The sequence below is a fragment of the Emiliania huxleyi genome (genome assembly GCF_000372725.1).
Source record: "Emiliania huxleyi CCMP1516 unplaced genomic scaffold EMIHUscaffold_3, whole genome shotgun sequence".
Classification (NCBI taxonomy): Eukaryota; Haptophyta; order Isochrysidales; family Noelaerhabdaceae; genus Emiliania; species Emiliania huxleyi.
The window spans coordinates 1,914,103-1,926,602 of record NW_005199770.1 but is presented as its reverse complement, the minus strand read 5'-3'; the positions used below and the strand labels follow the sequence as shown (position 1 = coordinate 1,926,602).

The 12,500-nt window shown below is 63.2% G+C and overlaps 4 protein-coding genes across 4 annotated transcripts in view; all 4 read right to left on the bottom strand.

The window, feature by feature from the left end:
• EMIHUDRAFT_432160 (hypothetical protein) overlaps positions 1–1,191 on the bottom strand; it is a 4,164-nt gene extending 2,973 nt beyond the window's left edge. The window contains exon 1 of the mRNA XM_005775448.1: positions 699–1,191. Within this exon, the coding sequence (XP_005775505.1) occupies positions 699–1,121 (423 nt within the window). The 5' untranslated portion in view covers positions 1,122–1,191. The remainder of the gene's footprint in view (positions 1–698) is intronic.
• Positions 1,192–5,317: 4,126 nt separating this feature from the next.
• EMIHUDRAFT_461219 (hypothetical protein) lies at positions 5,318–6,094 on the bottom strand (the record flags this gene model as incomplete). The annotated part of the gene is made up of 2 exons (XM_005775447.1): positions 5,318–5,549; positions 5,660–6,094. The coding sequence occupies 2 exons, from the start codon at positions 6,092–6,094 to the stop codon at positions 5,355–5,357; spliced, it is 630 nt and encodes a 209-aa protein (XP_005775504.1). The 3' UTR covers positions 5,318–5,354.
• Positions 6,095–9,991: 3,897 nt separating this feature from the next.
• Positions 9,992–11,509, bottom strand: EMIHUDRAFT_432156 (hypothetical protein). The gene is given in 4 exon segments (XM_005775446.1): positions 9,992–10,384; positions 10,408–10,533; positions 10,553–11,090; positions 11,164–11,509. 2 exon segments carry the CDS (start codon positions 11,421–11,423, stop codon positions 10,760–10,762), a joined length of 591 nt encoding a protein of 196 aa, XP_005775503.1. The 5' UTR covers positions 11,424–11,509; the 3' UTR covers positions 9,992–10,384; positions 10,408–10,533; positions 10,553–10,759.
• Positions 11,510–12,028: 519 nt separating this feature from the next.
• The window catches only part of EMIHUDRAFT_53240 (hypothetical protein), a gene marked incomplete at both ends in the record, with an annotated part of 1,822 nt that continues 1,350 nt past the window's right edge, over positions 12,029–12,500 (bottom strand). Inside the window, one exon of the mRNA XM_005775445.1 lies at positions 12,029–12,391. Within this exon, the coding sequence (XP_005775502.1) occupies positions 12,029–12,391 (363 nt within the window). The remainder of the gene's footprint in view (positions 12,392–12,500) is intronic.

The window sequence follows — 12,500 nt, the reverse complement described above, 5'->3', positions numbered from 1 at the left end:
CGGTTTTGTGAGGACGACGAACGAGTGAGACGCCTTCGAGTCGGGGCGGGCGGAGGAAGTGCGGGGGCGGCTCTACGAGGGGCGGCTCTACGAGGGACGGCTGCTGGCGGCTATTTGGACTACACTGACGTTATCACACGTGGGCTGACTGGGGTGCGTGAGTGGGGTGCTGGGGTCTCCACTGCTGCCCCTCTGACTATTGCACTTTTGTCTGTGGTGATGCCTCTCCCTGAGAACGCACACACCGCCTCGTGTGTAATGCCCTGTGTTCCGCGAGTGCGTGTGCTCCGTCGTCCGTGCTAGACGTGTGTACCACTGACTGACTGGCTGTCGTCTGACTGGGGTGCGGCGACACGGCGGGTCAGGGCTGCACGCTGCTCTCCCCCGTGCCGTGGGGTGTCTGCCCGTGGGGCGGCTCCGTGTCCCGCCGTCGGCTGGAGGTGGACTCGCGTGAGCTAGAGGCGCACCTCATGGCACTTGGACTTGTGCGGGGCGGCGCTGTGTGTCCGCGTCGGGAGCGCGAGAGTTTGGAGGCGAGAGTTTGGAGAGACGCGTGGAGCGGGGCGCCATGGAGGGCGCGCGTGAGCGGCGCGCGCGCGAGCGGGAGCAGAGTGGGGCCGAGGAGAGAGGCGGCCCGTCGCGAGATTGTATCTCGGCTATCTCGACCGTCGCGAGATTGTATCTCGGCTATCTCGGACCGTCGCGAGGTTGAGCGCGTTTGTGTTGCCGCGCGCGCGGTAGTCGTCGATCAGGCGCTTGAAGGCGGGCTTCTCCCAGAGCGCCTCCTCGTACTTTGAGCCGTAGTTCGCAGGCTTCTTCGGCGCCGCCTTGCCGCCGCCCGGCATCGTCCCCGCCTTTCGCATCCGCAGCTCCACCAGCATCAGCCGCATGTCCATCTCGTTGAGCGACGGAGGGACCGGGACGCCGCTCTTCTCGATCTCGGCCTCGACGAGCTCGATCGGCCGCTCCTGCACCTTTTGGAACTCGGCGGCCACCGCCGGGTCCTTGTAGTCGATTGCGGCGATGATGCGGCTCGCACGCGGCAGCGCCGCAGGCGCCCGAGGGCCGCCGCCGACCAGAAAGCTGGCGGCGGCCGCGCAGATGAGCGCCGCCGAGGTCATGTAGCGTGGGTGCCTGCGGAGTACGTCCTCGTGGCTTAGAAGTGACGCGAAGCCGCGACGGTCACCAACGCAAGGGTTGAGCAAGGTGGCGTAAAGAACAGTCTCTGCCAGGGGCCCCTCCACTCGCCTGCACCTGCTCGAACCCTGAGCACTGTGCAGCGTTGCACGCGTTGCATGAATGCACGTTGAGTTGTACGAAGGTGGTAGTAATTTGTCTTGAGTATTGCGCGTCTCTCGACCGAGAGCGCTAGCCTCTACCCCTTCGGTCCGTCGAATCTCGGCGCGGCAGATGCGACGCCGAGACTGACGAAACCTCCCTGGTGGTGGGCTGCTGAGCCTCCCCCCACACAAGAACACCACAGGGACACTCGTGACACCCTAGACAACACATGCCACGAGGCGGGATGAGACTAGATGTCTCGGACGAGACTCGTCACTCGACGGAAACCTAAGTAGTGAACATCGGGTTGCTGCGCGGCGGGTCAACCCCATTATGCGCAGTCATCCAGATGTCATCTGTACCTAAGACAGTCGCCGGCGTGGGCGGGAGGGGCGACTATATCTGGTAGGCGCGGTAGCGGTAGACGGACGAGCCACAGGCTGGCAAGATGCCGATCGACATAGACCTTGCTCGAGCCGCGGCGAGCCCTGAAAGTGGAGCGTGTCAGGATCGGCTGCTCGGCTGTGAACTGACCTCGCTGTGAATGTCACTGCCGTCACAGACACTCTTGTCCATGAATGGTAAGACTGATAGTAGAGTAGAATCGGGTCGAGCGACCGGCCCAGTCGACCGTCCCCTCCCCTCAGCAGAGCGGGCGAGAATCCTAACGGATTCACGCCTCCTCTGCCAGGGGCCCCTCCACTCGCCTGCACCTGCTCGAACCCTGAGCACTGTGCAGCGTTGCACGCGTTGCATGAATGCACGTTGAGTTGTACGAAGGTGGTAGTAATTTGTCTTGAGTATTGCGCGTCTCTCGACCGAGAGCGCTAGCCTCTACCCCTTCGGTCCGTCGAATCTCGGCGCGGCAGATGCGACGCCGAGACTGACGAAACCTCCCTGGTGGTGGGCTGCTGAGCCTCCCCCACGCTCGGCCTTTGATGTGGTATGTTGGAAGGTCGACGCCCGGAACGGCCTAAGCTCAGCTGAACCCCACGCATAGACCTCCTTGAATCACAGTCAAAGATAAGGGCAACTGGCGGTTGGGTCGCTGACGTCGCACGACCATGCGCCCGAGCGACCGATCGTGATTATCGACCGATCTCGCAACTATCCCAGCGAGTAGTCCGGTGCTCCGGTAAAACCCCCCCGCCCCCGCCGTAGCGATGACGATGAGGAAATAGCACCCGACGCGAGTCGGGCCTACACTCGCTTGGGTGGCAAGCACGCCACAGTTGCACTCATCAACAGTGTCAAACACCGTTGCCACTGTCGACTTAAACGATAGCAGCTGCCGACCTGATTGCTGCTTCGTCGTGACCAAAATTTTAACTGAACGAGTTGAAGATCCTGCCCATACGGACTGCTGCTTCGACGTCGAAGAGCACTCTCCAACCGCGTCGTCAATCGACCACTGTTGCCCCATCGACGACATCGGCCGCAATCATCATGCGTCGCGCGAGGCAACTGAAAGATCGACCACGAGTGGATCGATCAACCTGCCCATCTGGCGTGCGCCCAGAGCTGGTCCTGGTAGCAGCCAGTAGATCTCTCTGAATCTGAATCCGAGCGTGAGACTAGTCAAGCATCTACTCAAAGTCCCTACACAGAAAAAGGCGAGTGAGGGACGCTCTCGGCGGATCTCTGGACTGCCTCGGCCGATCTCGGCCAATCTCGGCAAATCTCGGCAAATCTCGGGCAATCTCGGCCAACCCCGGCCAACCTCGGCCGACCTCGGCCAATCTCGGCCAACCTCGGCCTATCTCGGCCAGCCTTGGCCATCCTCGTCCACCCTTGGCCCACGCGCCAACCACCTCGGCCCACGCGCCCAACAACCATGGCCCACGCGCCAATCTCCTATCAGTGGTCGATGGCGGGCCCATCGAGTGCCCTCCCGCCATCGCCTCCGGCAACGCCCCAGTCGAGTCGGTGTCATCAGTGACAGGTCCATCCGACCGCAACCGAACCCGCCCGACATCCTCGGCGGCCGTCTCTCAGACCCTACGCCACGCGGGTCGAAGGGTCGGAGATTGACCGTGGAGCGCGCCGCACTCGCCTGTTGCCCCACACGAAGACCACGATCCCCATTTAGGACGGGTAGTCGTGCGGGGCGCTCCCAGCCACACCGACTTACTCGGGAGCATGTTGACGGCGCCACATACCTCCATAACTACTCGGAGGGCGGCATGTCGTGGCCCGTCCCCCGCCCTTGAGGGCGTCGAGACGGGGCCGACCGCGTCTGCCGTAATTAACGGCGGCGAGTGAGGTCGACCCTCGCCCATACCTCCATCCACGGCCATGCGACACGCGGAAGAAAGCTGAACGGGAGCCTAGGGTCGGTCGGCAGCAGCCCGCCACCTGCAGGCCGCTGCTCGACCGCCCTGGAATCAAAGGCGGGGATGCCTCAACCTCTTGTCTGGCCCACTGAATGTATGTCGCCCGTACCCGGCCGCTGCTCCCGGCAGTAACACGAATACGGTTGACACTGTCCATCCGGACGTTTGAAAGTATCAACTCGCACCCGGTCCCCGCAGGAACACGAGTACGAGCCAGCTGGGTTCTGCTCCCGGCAGGACCAACAGCTGGAGATACTCTCGTCTCCGACGCTCGGTCCCTGAGACCAGTTACACGAGCGCGAGAGTCAGCCAGGCCCTGCTCCCGGCAGGACCACAGCTGAATTCAGCGAGCGTACAGGCTCGAGGTGGCATCGCCTCCTGATCCGCAGCGGTTGCAGTCGCTACGAGTAGTACGCTCGCGGTTCACCACCCTGCACTGAGCAGAGCGCGGATCCAGAGCATCTGTCATATAGATCCGCAAAGGCAAACCACGGCGACCATCCCGAAGACCACAGCAGTCCACACTGTGGCCACGGCCTCGCGTCGTTGCTTCTACGCGCTGTCTGCAGAGCCCGTCAATGCAAAATCCCCGTCAGGCGCAGACCCGTCTGAAGCCGCTGCTGACGCACAGCCGGCGGGTCAATCAGACACTGGGTGCTGGCCGTCGATGGGCCGAAGTGGGTTGCAGGGACAGCGCGCGCGGACTGAAGCAGAATGAGTCGGCCTGTGTCCTATCGACGCCAGACTCGACCATATTACGACTACCTGCCTCCAGTGCGGAGGTAGGCGAGGATGGACTGCCACCACTGGCATATGTCCAAGTCTGGGGACCCGCGCCGGCATCCAAGATGGTGCCAGAGGCTGGCCAGAGGGTCCCACATCACTGCAACGGTAATGACACTGACATAGCTAGCCGTACTGCTGGCCACGCCATGGCGATCCACTCTCGCGGCGTCAGCGGCTGAGCAGCGTCGCAGATGCTGTCGCGAAGGCCGGTCGGGGCCGCATCGGTGAGCTGACCCAGCCGGAAATCTCGACGACAACAGAAGATAAACGCATACCAGATCTTCGACTGCGCGCTGACCCACGTGTCTCCGTGTCGGTAGAAGAAGCGAGGCAGTCGAAAGACGAGCGCGATGCCGTCAACGACGACACTCGGCTCGGCTGCACCCACCGCCACCACGGCAATCGCAACGAAGAACGATAAAACCGCACGAGAACCACAGCACAGAATGGCACCGCAAGCGCCAGCGTGGACGAATGAGGTCTCACGCCAACGCAAGCCTGCATCTGCGACTATATCTGGTAGGCGCGGTAGCGGTAGACGGACGAGCCACAGGCTGGCAAGATGCCGATCGACATAGACCTTGCTCGAGCCGCGGCGAGCCCTGAAAGTGGAGCGTGTCAGGATCGGCTGCTCGGCTGTGAACTGACCTCGCTGTGAATGTCACTGCCGTCACAGACACTCTTGTCCATGAATGGTAAGACTGATAGTAGAGTAGAATCGGGTCGAGCGACCGGCCCAGTCGACCGTCCCCTCCCCTCAGCAGAGCGGGCGAGAATCCTAACGGATTCACGCCTCACTGCCCCACGCGCATTTTTGTACCGACGCGGTGCCCGGTGCCGAACGTGTCCTCCCTTTCTTAAAATTGCGCCTTTACCGGCCGGAAGAAGTTGCTTAAAATTGCGCCTTTACCGGCCGGAAGAAGTTGCTTAAAATTGGGGCGCGTGTGAGAGATCTCACGTGGCCGCTGCGTTCTCCCCCTTTTGCTTGAGGTTGAGCGAGAAGGCCCAGACGACGCTGCACACGGCGACGCGCTCGCCCTTGGCGTTGGTCAGGACGCCCTCGATCGGCTTTCGGCACGGCTCCTGCACGTCTCTGAGCGCCTCGAGCACGCTGGCCATGGAGCAGGTGCACGTGACGGTGCCCCTCGCCTGCGCGTAGGAGGAGGCGGTGAGGCGGCGGTGGCAGCCGAGCGCCGCGCTGGAGCAGGCGGGGCGGGGTGTCTCAGATGGCGCGTCCACAAAGGAAGGAAAACGGGCACGTGCGTCTGCGCGAGGCGTCTCGGAGTCCTCGCCTTCTTCTCGTAGGACGTGTTGACCGCGACGGGGATCCCGCGGACCGACTTGAGCCCCTGCAGCGCGCTCAGCACGGCGATCCCCGTCGTCAGCTCGCCCAAATTGGCGAGCGCGATGGCGTGGACCGAGGAGAAGGGGTTCCGCAGCCACGGCCGGTCAGGCATGCTCGCTGTGACGGACGAGGCGCTGACTTCCTGGAGCGTGGCTCCGATCGACGCGGTGTACGGCGCGATGACGCCAATCAGCGAGGAGAAGGCCCGGCGCCCACATGGCACGGAGCTGAACACGGAAAACCAGCCGTCGTAAGAGCGCGGCGCGCCCTTCGTCGCCAGGTGAACACATAGCGGGGCGAGAACCAGCAAGAAGCCGAGGAGTGCCTCGAGAAGGCCCACGAGGAGCATGAAAGGGTACACGAGGAGCCCGACGAAGAAGTCTCGCATGGTTTGCCTCGCCGCACGGCGCCGCCGGCACTGTGGCCAGGAAAAACCGCTCGTTCACCGCCGAGGCGGGCGCCAATCCCAGCTGGCGGCGCCGCGCTGCGCAAAATTTCGCTTTCACAGCCTTGTTATAACACACACCATCCAAAGCATGTGTGTTTGTTACCTCGGACCGCAAGGAACTTCCAGTACACAGAGGCAATCGAAGAGGTCCCCCCCACCCCCACCCCCCCAAGGCGCGAGACACAACAGAATCAGGTTAGGTTAGGTAGGTAGCAAGGTGAAGAACAGCCAGGCTCGCTCGGACTGGATGGACACCAATCAGGCTGGAATGAAAAGAAAGAAAAGACAGCCAAGGGAGGGATGGGAGGACGGCACGCCGCCACCACACAGGGAATTTAAGTTTGGAATGAATGAATGAACGAAGGGGATCATGCCGCCTCTCTCCCACCCACATGGTTGGTAGCTCGTTGAGCACTTGAGCACCGGATAGGGTCGATTCCGCATGGTACGGGACCCCTCGATCGTCTCGCCCTCCCTCACTGGTGTGTTCATTGGGGGGGGTCATAACAAACACGGTACGGCGATGGCGGTGAGACCGATCGAGCTACAAGAGGAGCTAACTGACTACAAAACATGTCCCGTGCTCCCGCGCCCAGGGATCCGCTCCTTTTACCGACCTTGACTTGGATCGCTTGGAAACTTGTTTTAGGCTCAGACGGGATCCTTTCCTTCGTGTGGGCCGAGGTGCTCGGCCGAGGCACGTGGACGATGATCCAGCTGCCAGCAACCGCCATGGCGCTGGAGCTCTTCCTTCTGAACGTCGACTCGGGGATCGCAGCAACGACGGGCCTCGGGCTTGACTACATCAATCACGACATCTCGTTCCAGTCGCCCCCGCCCGCAGGCTGCTCGACGCCGGGGGAGGAGGCTGGCTGTGAGCCCGACAAGGCGGTGAGGGACAAGGTGGTCGTCACTTTCCAGCGCCGCACAGATGCGATCGAGGCGGCCGGGTATGCATTCTCGCAGTGCGCTCACATCCACCCCGGCAATCCCGAGGGCGCGATCGACGCCTCTGGGACCATCTCAATCTCTCAGACGCCCGCCGCCGAAGCGTGTCCCTTCGATGTCTTTGTCTGGACACCAGCCAGCGGGGTGGACGGCACGCGGCGCCGTAAATTGGGTTCAGAGCCGTGCGGCGGCAAGCTTGGGATCGATCGCGGCTCGTCCCTCATGGATGGCAAGGGCGGCTTCGTTCAAACGTCTCTCGTCTGTCCGCAAGCGCTGCCCACACCACCCCCGCCGCCGTACTCGCCGCCGCCGTACTCGCCGCCGCCGTACTCGCCGCCACCGTACTCGCCGCGGCCGTCCCCGCCACCGCCATCCCTGCCGCCTCCGTCCCCGCCGCCTCCGTCCCCGCCGCCGCCGTCCTCGCCACCGCCATCCCCGCCGCCGCTAGGCTGTGAAGGAACGTGTAACGGGCTGTCATGCTCGATGTACTCGTTCTTGTCTTGTGATGCCCTCGAGACGAGCTGCCCGACGTGCGCGTTCGGAGGCTGCTGCGTTGCTCCACCCCCGCTCCAGCCACCATCGCCGCCCCCGCCCCAGCCGTCCGCCTCGCCCTCGCAGCCGCATCCCTCCATTCCGCCCTCGCCGCCGCCGCCGTCAACGTCGCCCTCGCCGCCGCCGCCATCCGCGCCCCAATCGACACCTGCTATGCCACCACCACTGGCGCCGCCACTGCCGTGCAAGAAGCACTGCGCGACAAGGCCAGATCCGTGGGGCGATCTGTGCACTTGGAAGGGTTGCAGAGGCTGCTCACCCTGCTTCAAACTGCCGTCGATCCCGCCGCCATCCGCGCCCCAATCGACACCTGCTATGCCACCACCACTGGCGCCGCCACTGCCGTGCAAGAAGCACTGCGCGACAAGGCCAGATCCGTGGGGCGATCTGTGCACTTGGAAGGGTTGCAGAGGCTGCTCACCCTGCTTCAACCTGCCGTCGATCTCGCCGCCATCCGCGCCCCAATCGACACCTGCTATGCCACCACCACTGGCGCCGCCACTGCCGTGCAAGAAGCACTGCGCGACAAGGCCAGATCCGTGGGGCGATCTGTGCACTTGGAAGGGTTGCAGAGGCTGCTCACCCTGCTTCAACCTGCCGTCGATCCCGCCGCTTCCGCCGCCTGCCTCGCCACCTGCACCGCGGTGCAAGGCGTATTGCGCCAACAAGGAGACAGAAATCGGGTGGAAGGCGCTCTGCAAGAGGGACGCCTGTGGAGGTTGTACGCATTGCTCCGACCCCTCGCGAGGTGCGATCCCACTTTCGCCGTCGGGACCACCGACTCCATCGTGCAAGAGCTTCTGCATGCGCAAGACAGACCCTTGGGACGTGCGATGCTCGTGGGATGGCTGCGGCGGCTGCCCGAGCTGCTTCGACCTACCAACGCCAGCCTTGTCGCCACCAGCCCCTCCGGCTCTTTGCAAGAAGCACTGCGCGACAAAGACAGATCCGTGGGAAGAGCTTTGCGCGTGGAATGGCTGCGGCGGCTGCTCAGACTGCATCGACTCTCTCCCACCGACCGCACCAGCGCCAATGGCGGGCGGCACATCATGCAAGAATCACTGCGCGCGGCGGACCGACACATGGGACGACCTATGCACGTGGAATGGCTGCAGCGGCTGCTCTGACTGCAGCGGCAGGTAATCACAGACGGGGAGCTCATGGGGGATATGCCAGTGAAGGGGGCAGGGGCCGAGAGGGGGGCACAGGAGGTAGCGGAGTCAGTGATAGGGGCTAAGGGGGTGGGGTTCCCTCGATGAGGTGCTGTGCTGGGTCACGGCCATCTGCATCTCGTGAAGGACGTCTCGGGATGAACATGTGCATGCACATGTTCTCGGCGCGAGGCAGCCCGTGGGGGTGCTGCGCGGCGCGTGCTCGCTATCTTACATCTTCTGGACATGTACATGTCGAGACACACGGCCGAGGCCGAGTGTGCGGGTCGGGGAGCCGAGGCGGGGGAGATGGAGAGGTTGATCTCGCATGGGCGCGCACTTGGAGCACTTGGAGTGCAGTCGGTACGCGCTATGGTTTTCTTTTTTATGACATACAGCCCGAGATGGTGCTTCGCCGCTCGTAATCCACAGCTGTGCAGAGGAGTCAACCCCGCCGGCAGCGCGAGCTGCCGGCCACATTGAGCGGTTCGTCCGCGTCGCGCACTCGTCCCAACCGGGGGCCGCAGACTCGTTCTGCGCGCCAACGGCTGGCGACGCTGTGTTGCCCTTGAGCTAGTCCTTCCCCGGTCGCCTAGCCTCTGCGCTGTCTGGCGAACGCCTGTATGCCCCATGCGCGCGGACCACGCTTGCGTGGATACGTGGCTGGCGGGCTGACCCGTGTGCGGGGTAACCCGCGCACGGGGAAGCTTCACGGGTTCGAGTCGTCAAACATTAAGCCGCGGAGGTGTGCCGAGGGGGACCGGGAGGCGGTAAGTCGTCGTTGCCCGGCGCTGCTTGCAGCACCATGGCGATGACGCCAAGAGGTTCCTCTTTTCCGCGCCCCCCCCCGCAAGGCGCGCGATACACAGTTATTGCAGCCATTACCCACGCGCACTGGGCCTTGCACTTTTACTGCCGTGGGCCGCTCCTGTCGTCTGGATCCTAGATGTTGCCCCCCCCCCCCCCCCCTCCTTGCCCCACCTAAAGTTCTTTGCCTGCGGCGAGGGCGGTCGAGTGCACGCACCTATGTGCCTCGCCGTGGTCCTCTCCTCCCGTGCCTAGTGTTCTGAGTTTTTTCTTTCGAATTTGATTTTTTCTTCGCTAGACGTCAAATTCTTGTTGCTCTGATCTCTTCTTCGCTCGACGTCAAGGACTCTCACCTGGCAGATGCCGCCCGCTTCGCGCAAGAAGAAAGGGCAGGCGCCCAAAGATGCAGACACACAATCGAGCGATGACGAGGGAAGCGGTGTTCGCATCGGCGAGGGGTTCGAAGTGGAGCCTTTCAACGGGAAGAGAGCGCTGAAGCTGATCTTCATCTTCGTCTTAATCGCAAACACGAAGCAGATTCTGAATCGATTGCTCGCCGAGGCCAAGTATTGGATGGGATGGGACTGAAAGCAATGCCGGGTCGCAGTCTCTGGTTGGTGTCCTACAGCTTTGTTGCCGGCCGCACAGCAGCATCCGCAGCACGCGCGGCTGTGTGCGGCTGTGTGCAGCCGTGCGTCTCCATCGTCAGTGAGTTTAACGGCGCCGGTTGCCGGTGCACATGTATATAGTGCACAGCATCCGACAAGCCGGCGGAGAGAAACGCGCTCATGCCCGTGTCTCTCAAACAGCAAAACGGTTTGCGGACATGACATATCGGCAAGACCACCATATGAGAGATTTAAGTCTGTATTTAATCAGTCAGTCAGTCAGTGTTACACACGTCTTAGCACGGACGACGCGGCACACGCACTCGCGGAACACACGGGGCATTACACACGAGGCGTTGTGTGCGTTCTCAGGGAAAGGCATCGCCAGACGCCACACAGAGACACGCATTATCTCTGTGACGAGAGTTGGGGCAACTCTGGTCAGGAATCATCACACGTGTCACATGGCTCTCCAAGGTCCTGCGACTCGAGCGGTCTCATCACATGTAGCAGTTGGCTGCGCGCGCCAGCCGCACGCACGGCACGCAGCACGTCTGCATGGCTGCGACGGCGCCACTCACGCAGCCACTGCACGTGGATAGAGTCTGCGCTTCGGCGATGCTCACCGAGTTCGGCCCGGCCAGGACAAACTGCAGCTCCGTCCCGAACCGCTCGTACGTCATCCGCAGCACCAAGTCGTCGTCGAGCTCAAAGTTGGTTCCCGCGCCGTCGCCCAGTTTTGAGTTGGCCGTCACAGAGCGAGGATCCACCCTGACCGTGCTCGGGTAATCGACGCCGTGGACCGGCGTGCCATAGGAGATGGTTGCCGGCCTGCGCGCAGAGACGGCTCGGCCGGTGTCACGCGAGGCGGACTGCTCGCGGGCGGGCGGCCACAAGGATTCACCCTCCGTCCGCCGCATGCGATAGGACTTGCACTCTGGTGGTCCAGACCAGGTTGAGCAGGGTGAGGCCGTCGACGCATACGCTTGTCCAGCCGCACGGCGCCGGGACAAAGTTATAGAGCACAGGCGTGTGCGGTTCGCTAGCCATCTGGAGCACGTCTACCGGAGCTCCCGAGTCCAAAGCGGCAATGCGTGGCGCCGCGGCACGCTTCCTCTCAAGATAGCCTGCCGTCGGCTGCGGCATGGCCGGCGTGCCAGGCATTGGGCTGCCCAAAGGATGTTCCCACTAGCGAACACCCTGCCGTGTCCGCCTTCTCGACGCCGGAGCGCCGCCCGCCGGGGCCCAGGCTTCCCTTGTCATGCGCGTGCGTGTTTTCTTTTTTTCTGATTTTCCAGTCCGAGCCAGGCTGTTCTTCACCTTTCTACCTACCTACCTATGGTCTGCGGATGGCCTTCGATACGAACACACCCCGCTCTCCCTCTTCTCTTCTCCCTTAAGCTAACCTAGTGTGCACGGGGCCTGCGGCGGCGGCGTATGAGGCGAGGACGTATGCGGATGTGGCGTACCACAATCGGAATCGCGTTCTCAGTGAAGTAAATAAAAGTAAACCGAATACAACAGTGCAAAGAAACCCAGCTGCGGCGCCTGCTGGGCTGTACGTTAGGTTCGCTCTCTTCCTCTAGCGGCTGCGGTCTTGCTCACCAACGTAGCGTCCTACTCCCCGTCACGCGCGTGAGCCTCTAGACCCTGGGCGCCGCCCTGCGGATCGTGCCCGCCCGCACGAGCCCCGCCTCGAACGCGCGGAGGAAGGCGAGGTCCGCGGCGGGCAAGTCGCCTCTCGCGCCGGGCCCACCGACGGGCGAGGCGCGGAGAAAGTTGAAGGCCTCGCTCCACTCCTTCGGCGTCGCCGACACCGGCGCGTCGAAATGGCACGGCACGATCTGCGTGAAGGCAAACTCGGCGCCGACAGCACGCACAAACTCGAGCACGCGCCTTGGCTCGCGGTTGAGGATGGCCACCTGTATGATCGGAGGGACCAGGGGGCTGCCGCCGCCCCGCAGCGCCTCGAACGCGTCGCGCCAGTCCGGCTTCCAGCTCCACGCGATGAAACCGTTCCAGCCGAGCGCGCGCGCCTCGGCGGGCACCTCCGCCGAGAAGGCGGAGCGGAAGAAACGGACAGCACCCGCCGGGGAACCGTCGGGAGGCGATGCGACCGCGAGCGGCGACGACTGGAAGTAGAGCGCGAGGAGGCAAGGGTTGGTTTCGGGGGAACCTGGTGGGAAGGGCAAAGGGGGGGCTTTCCGGGGAACCCTCGGGGTAAGGGGGAAGGGTTGGGGG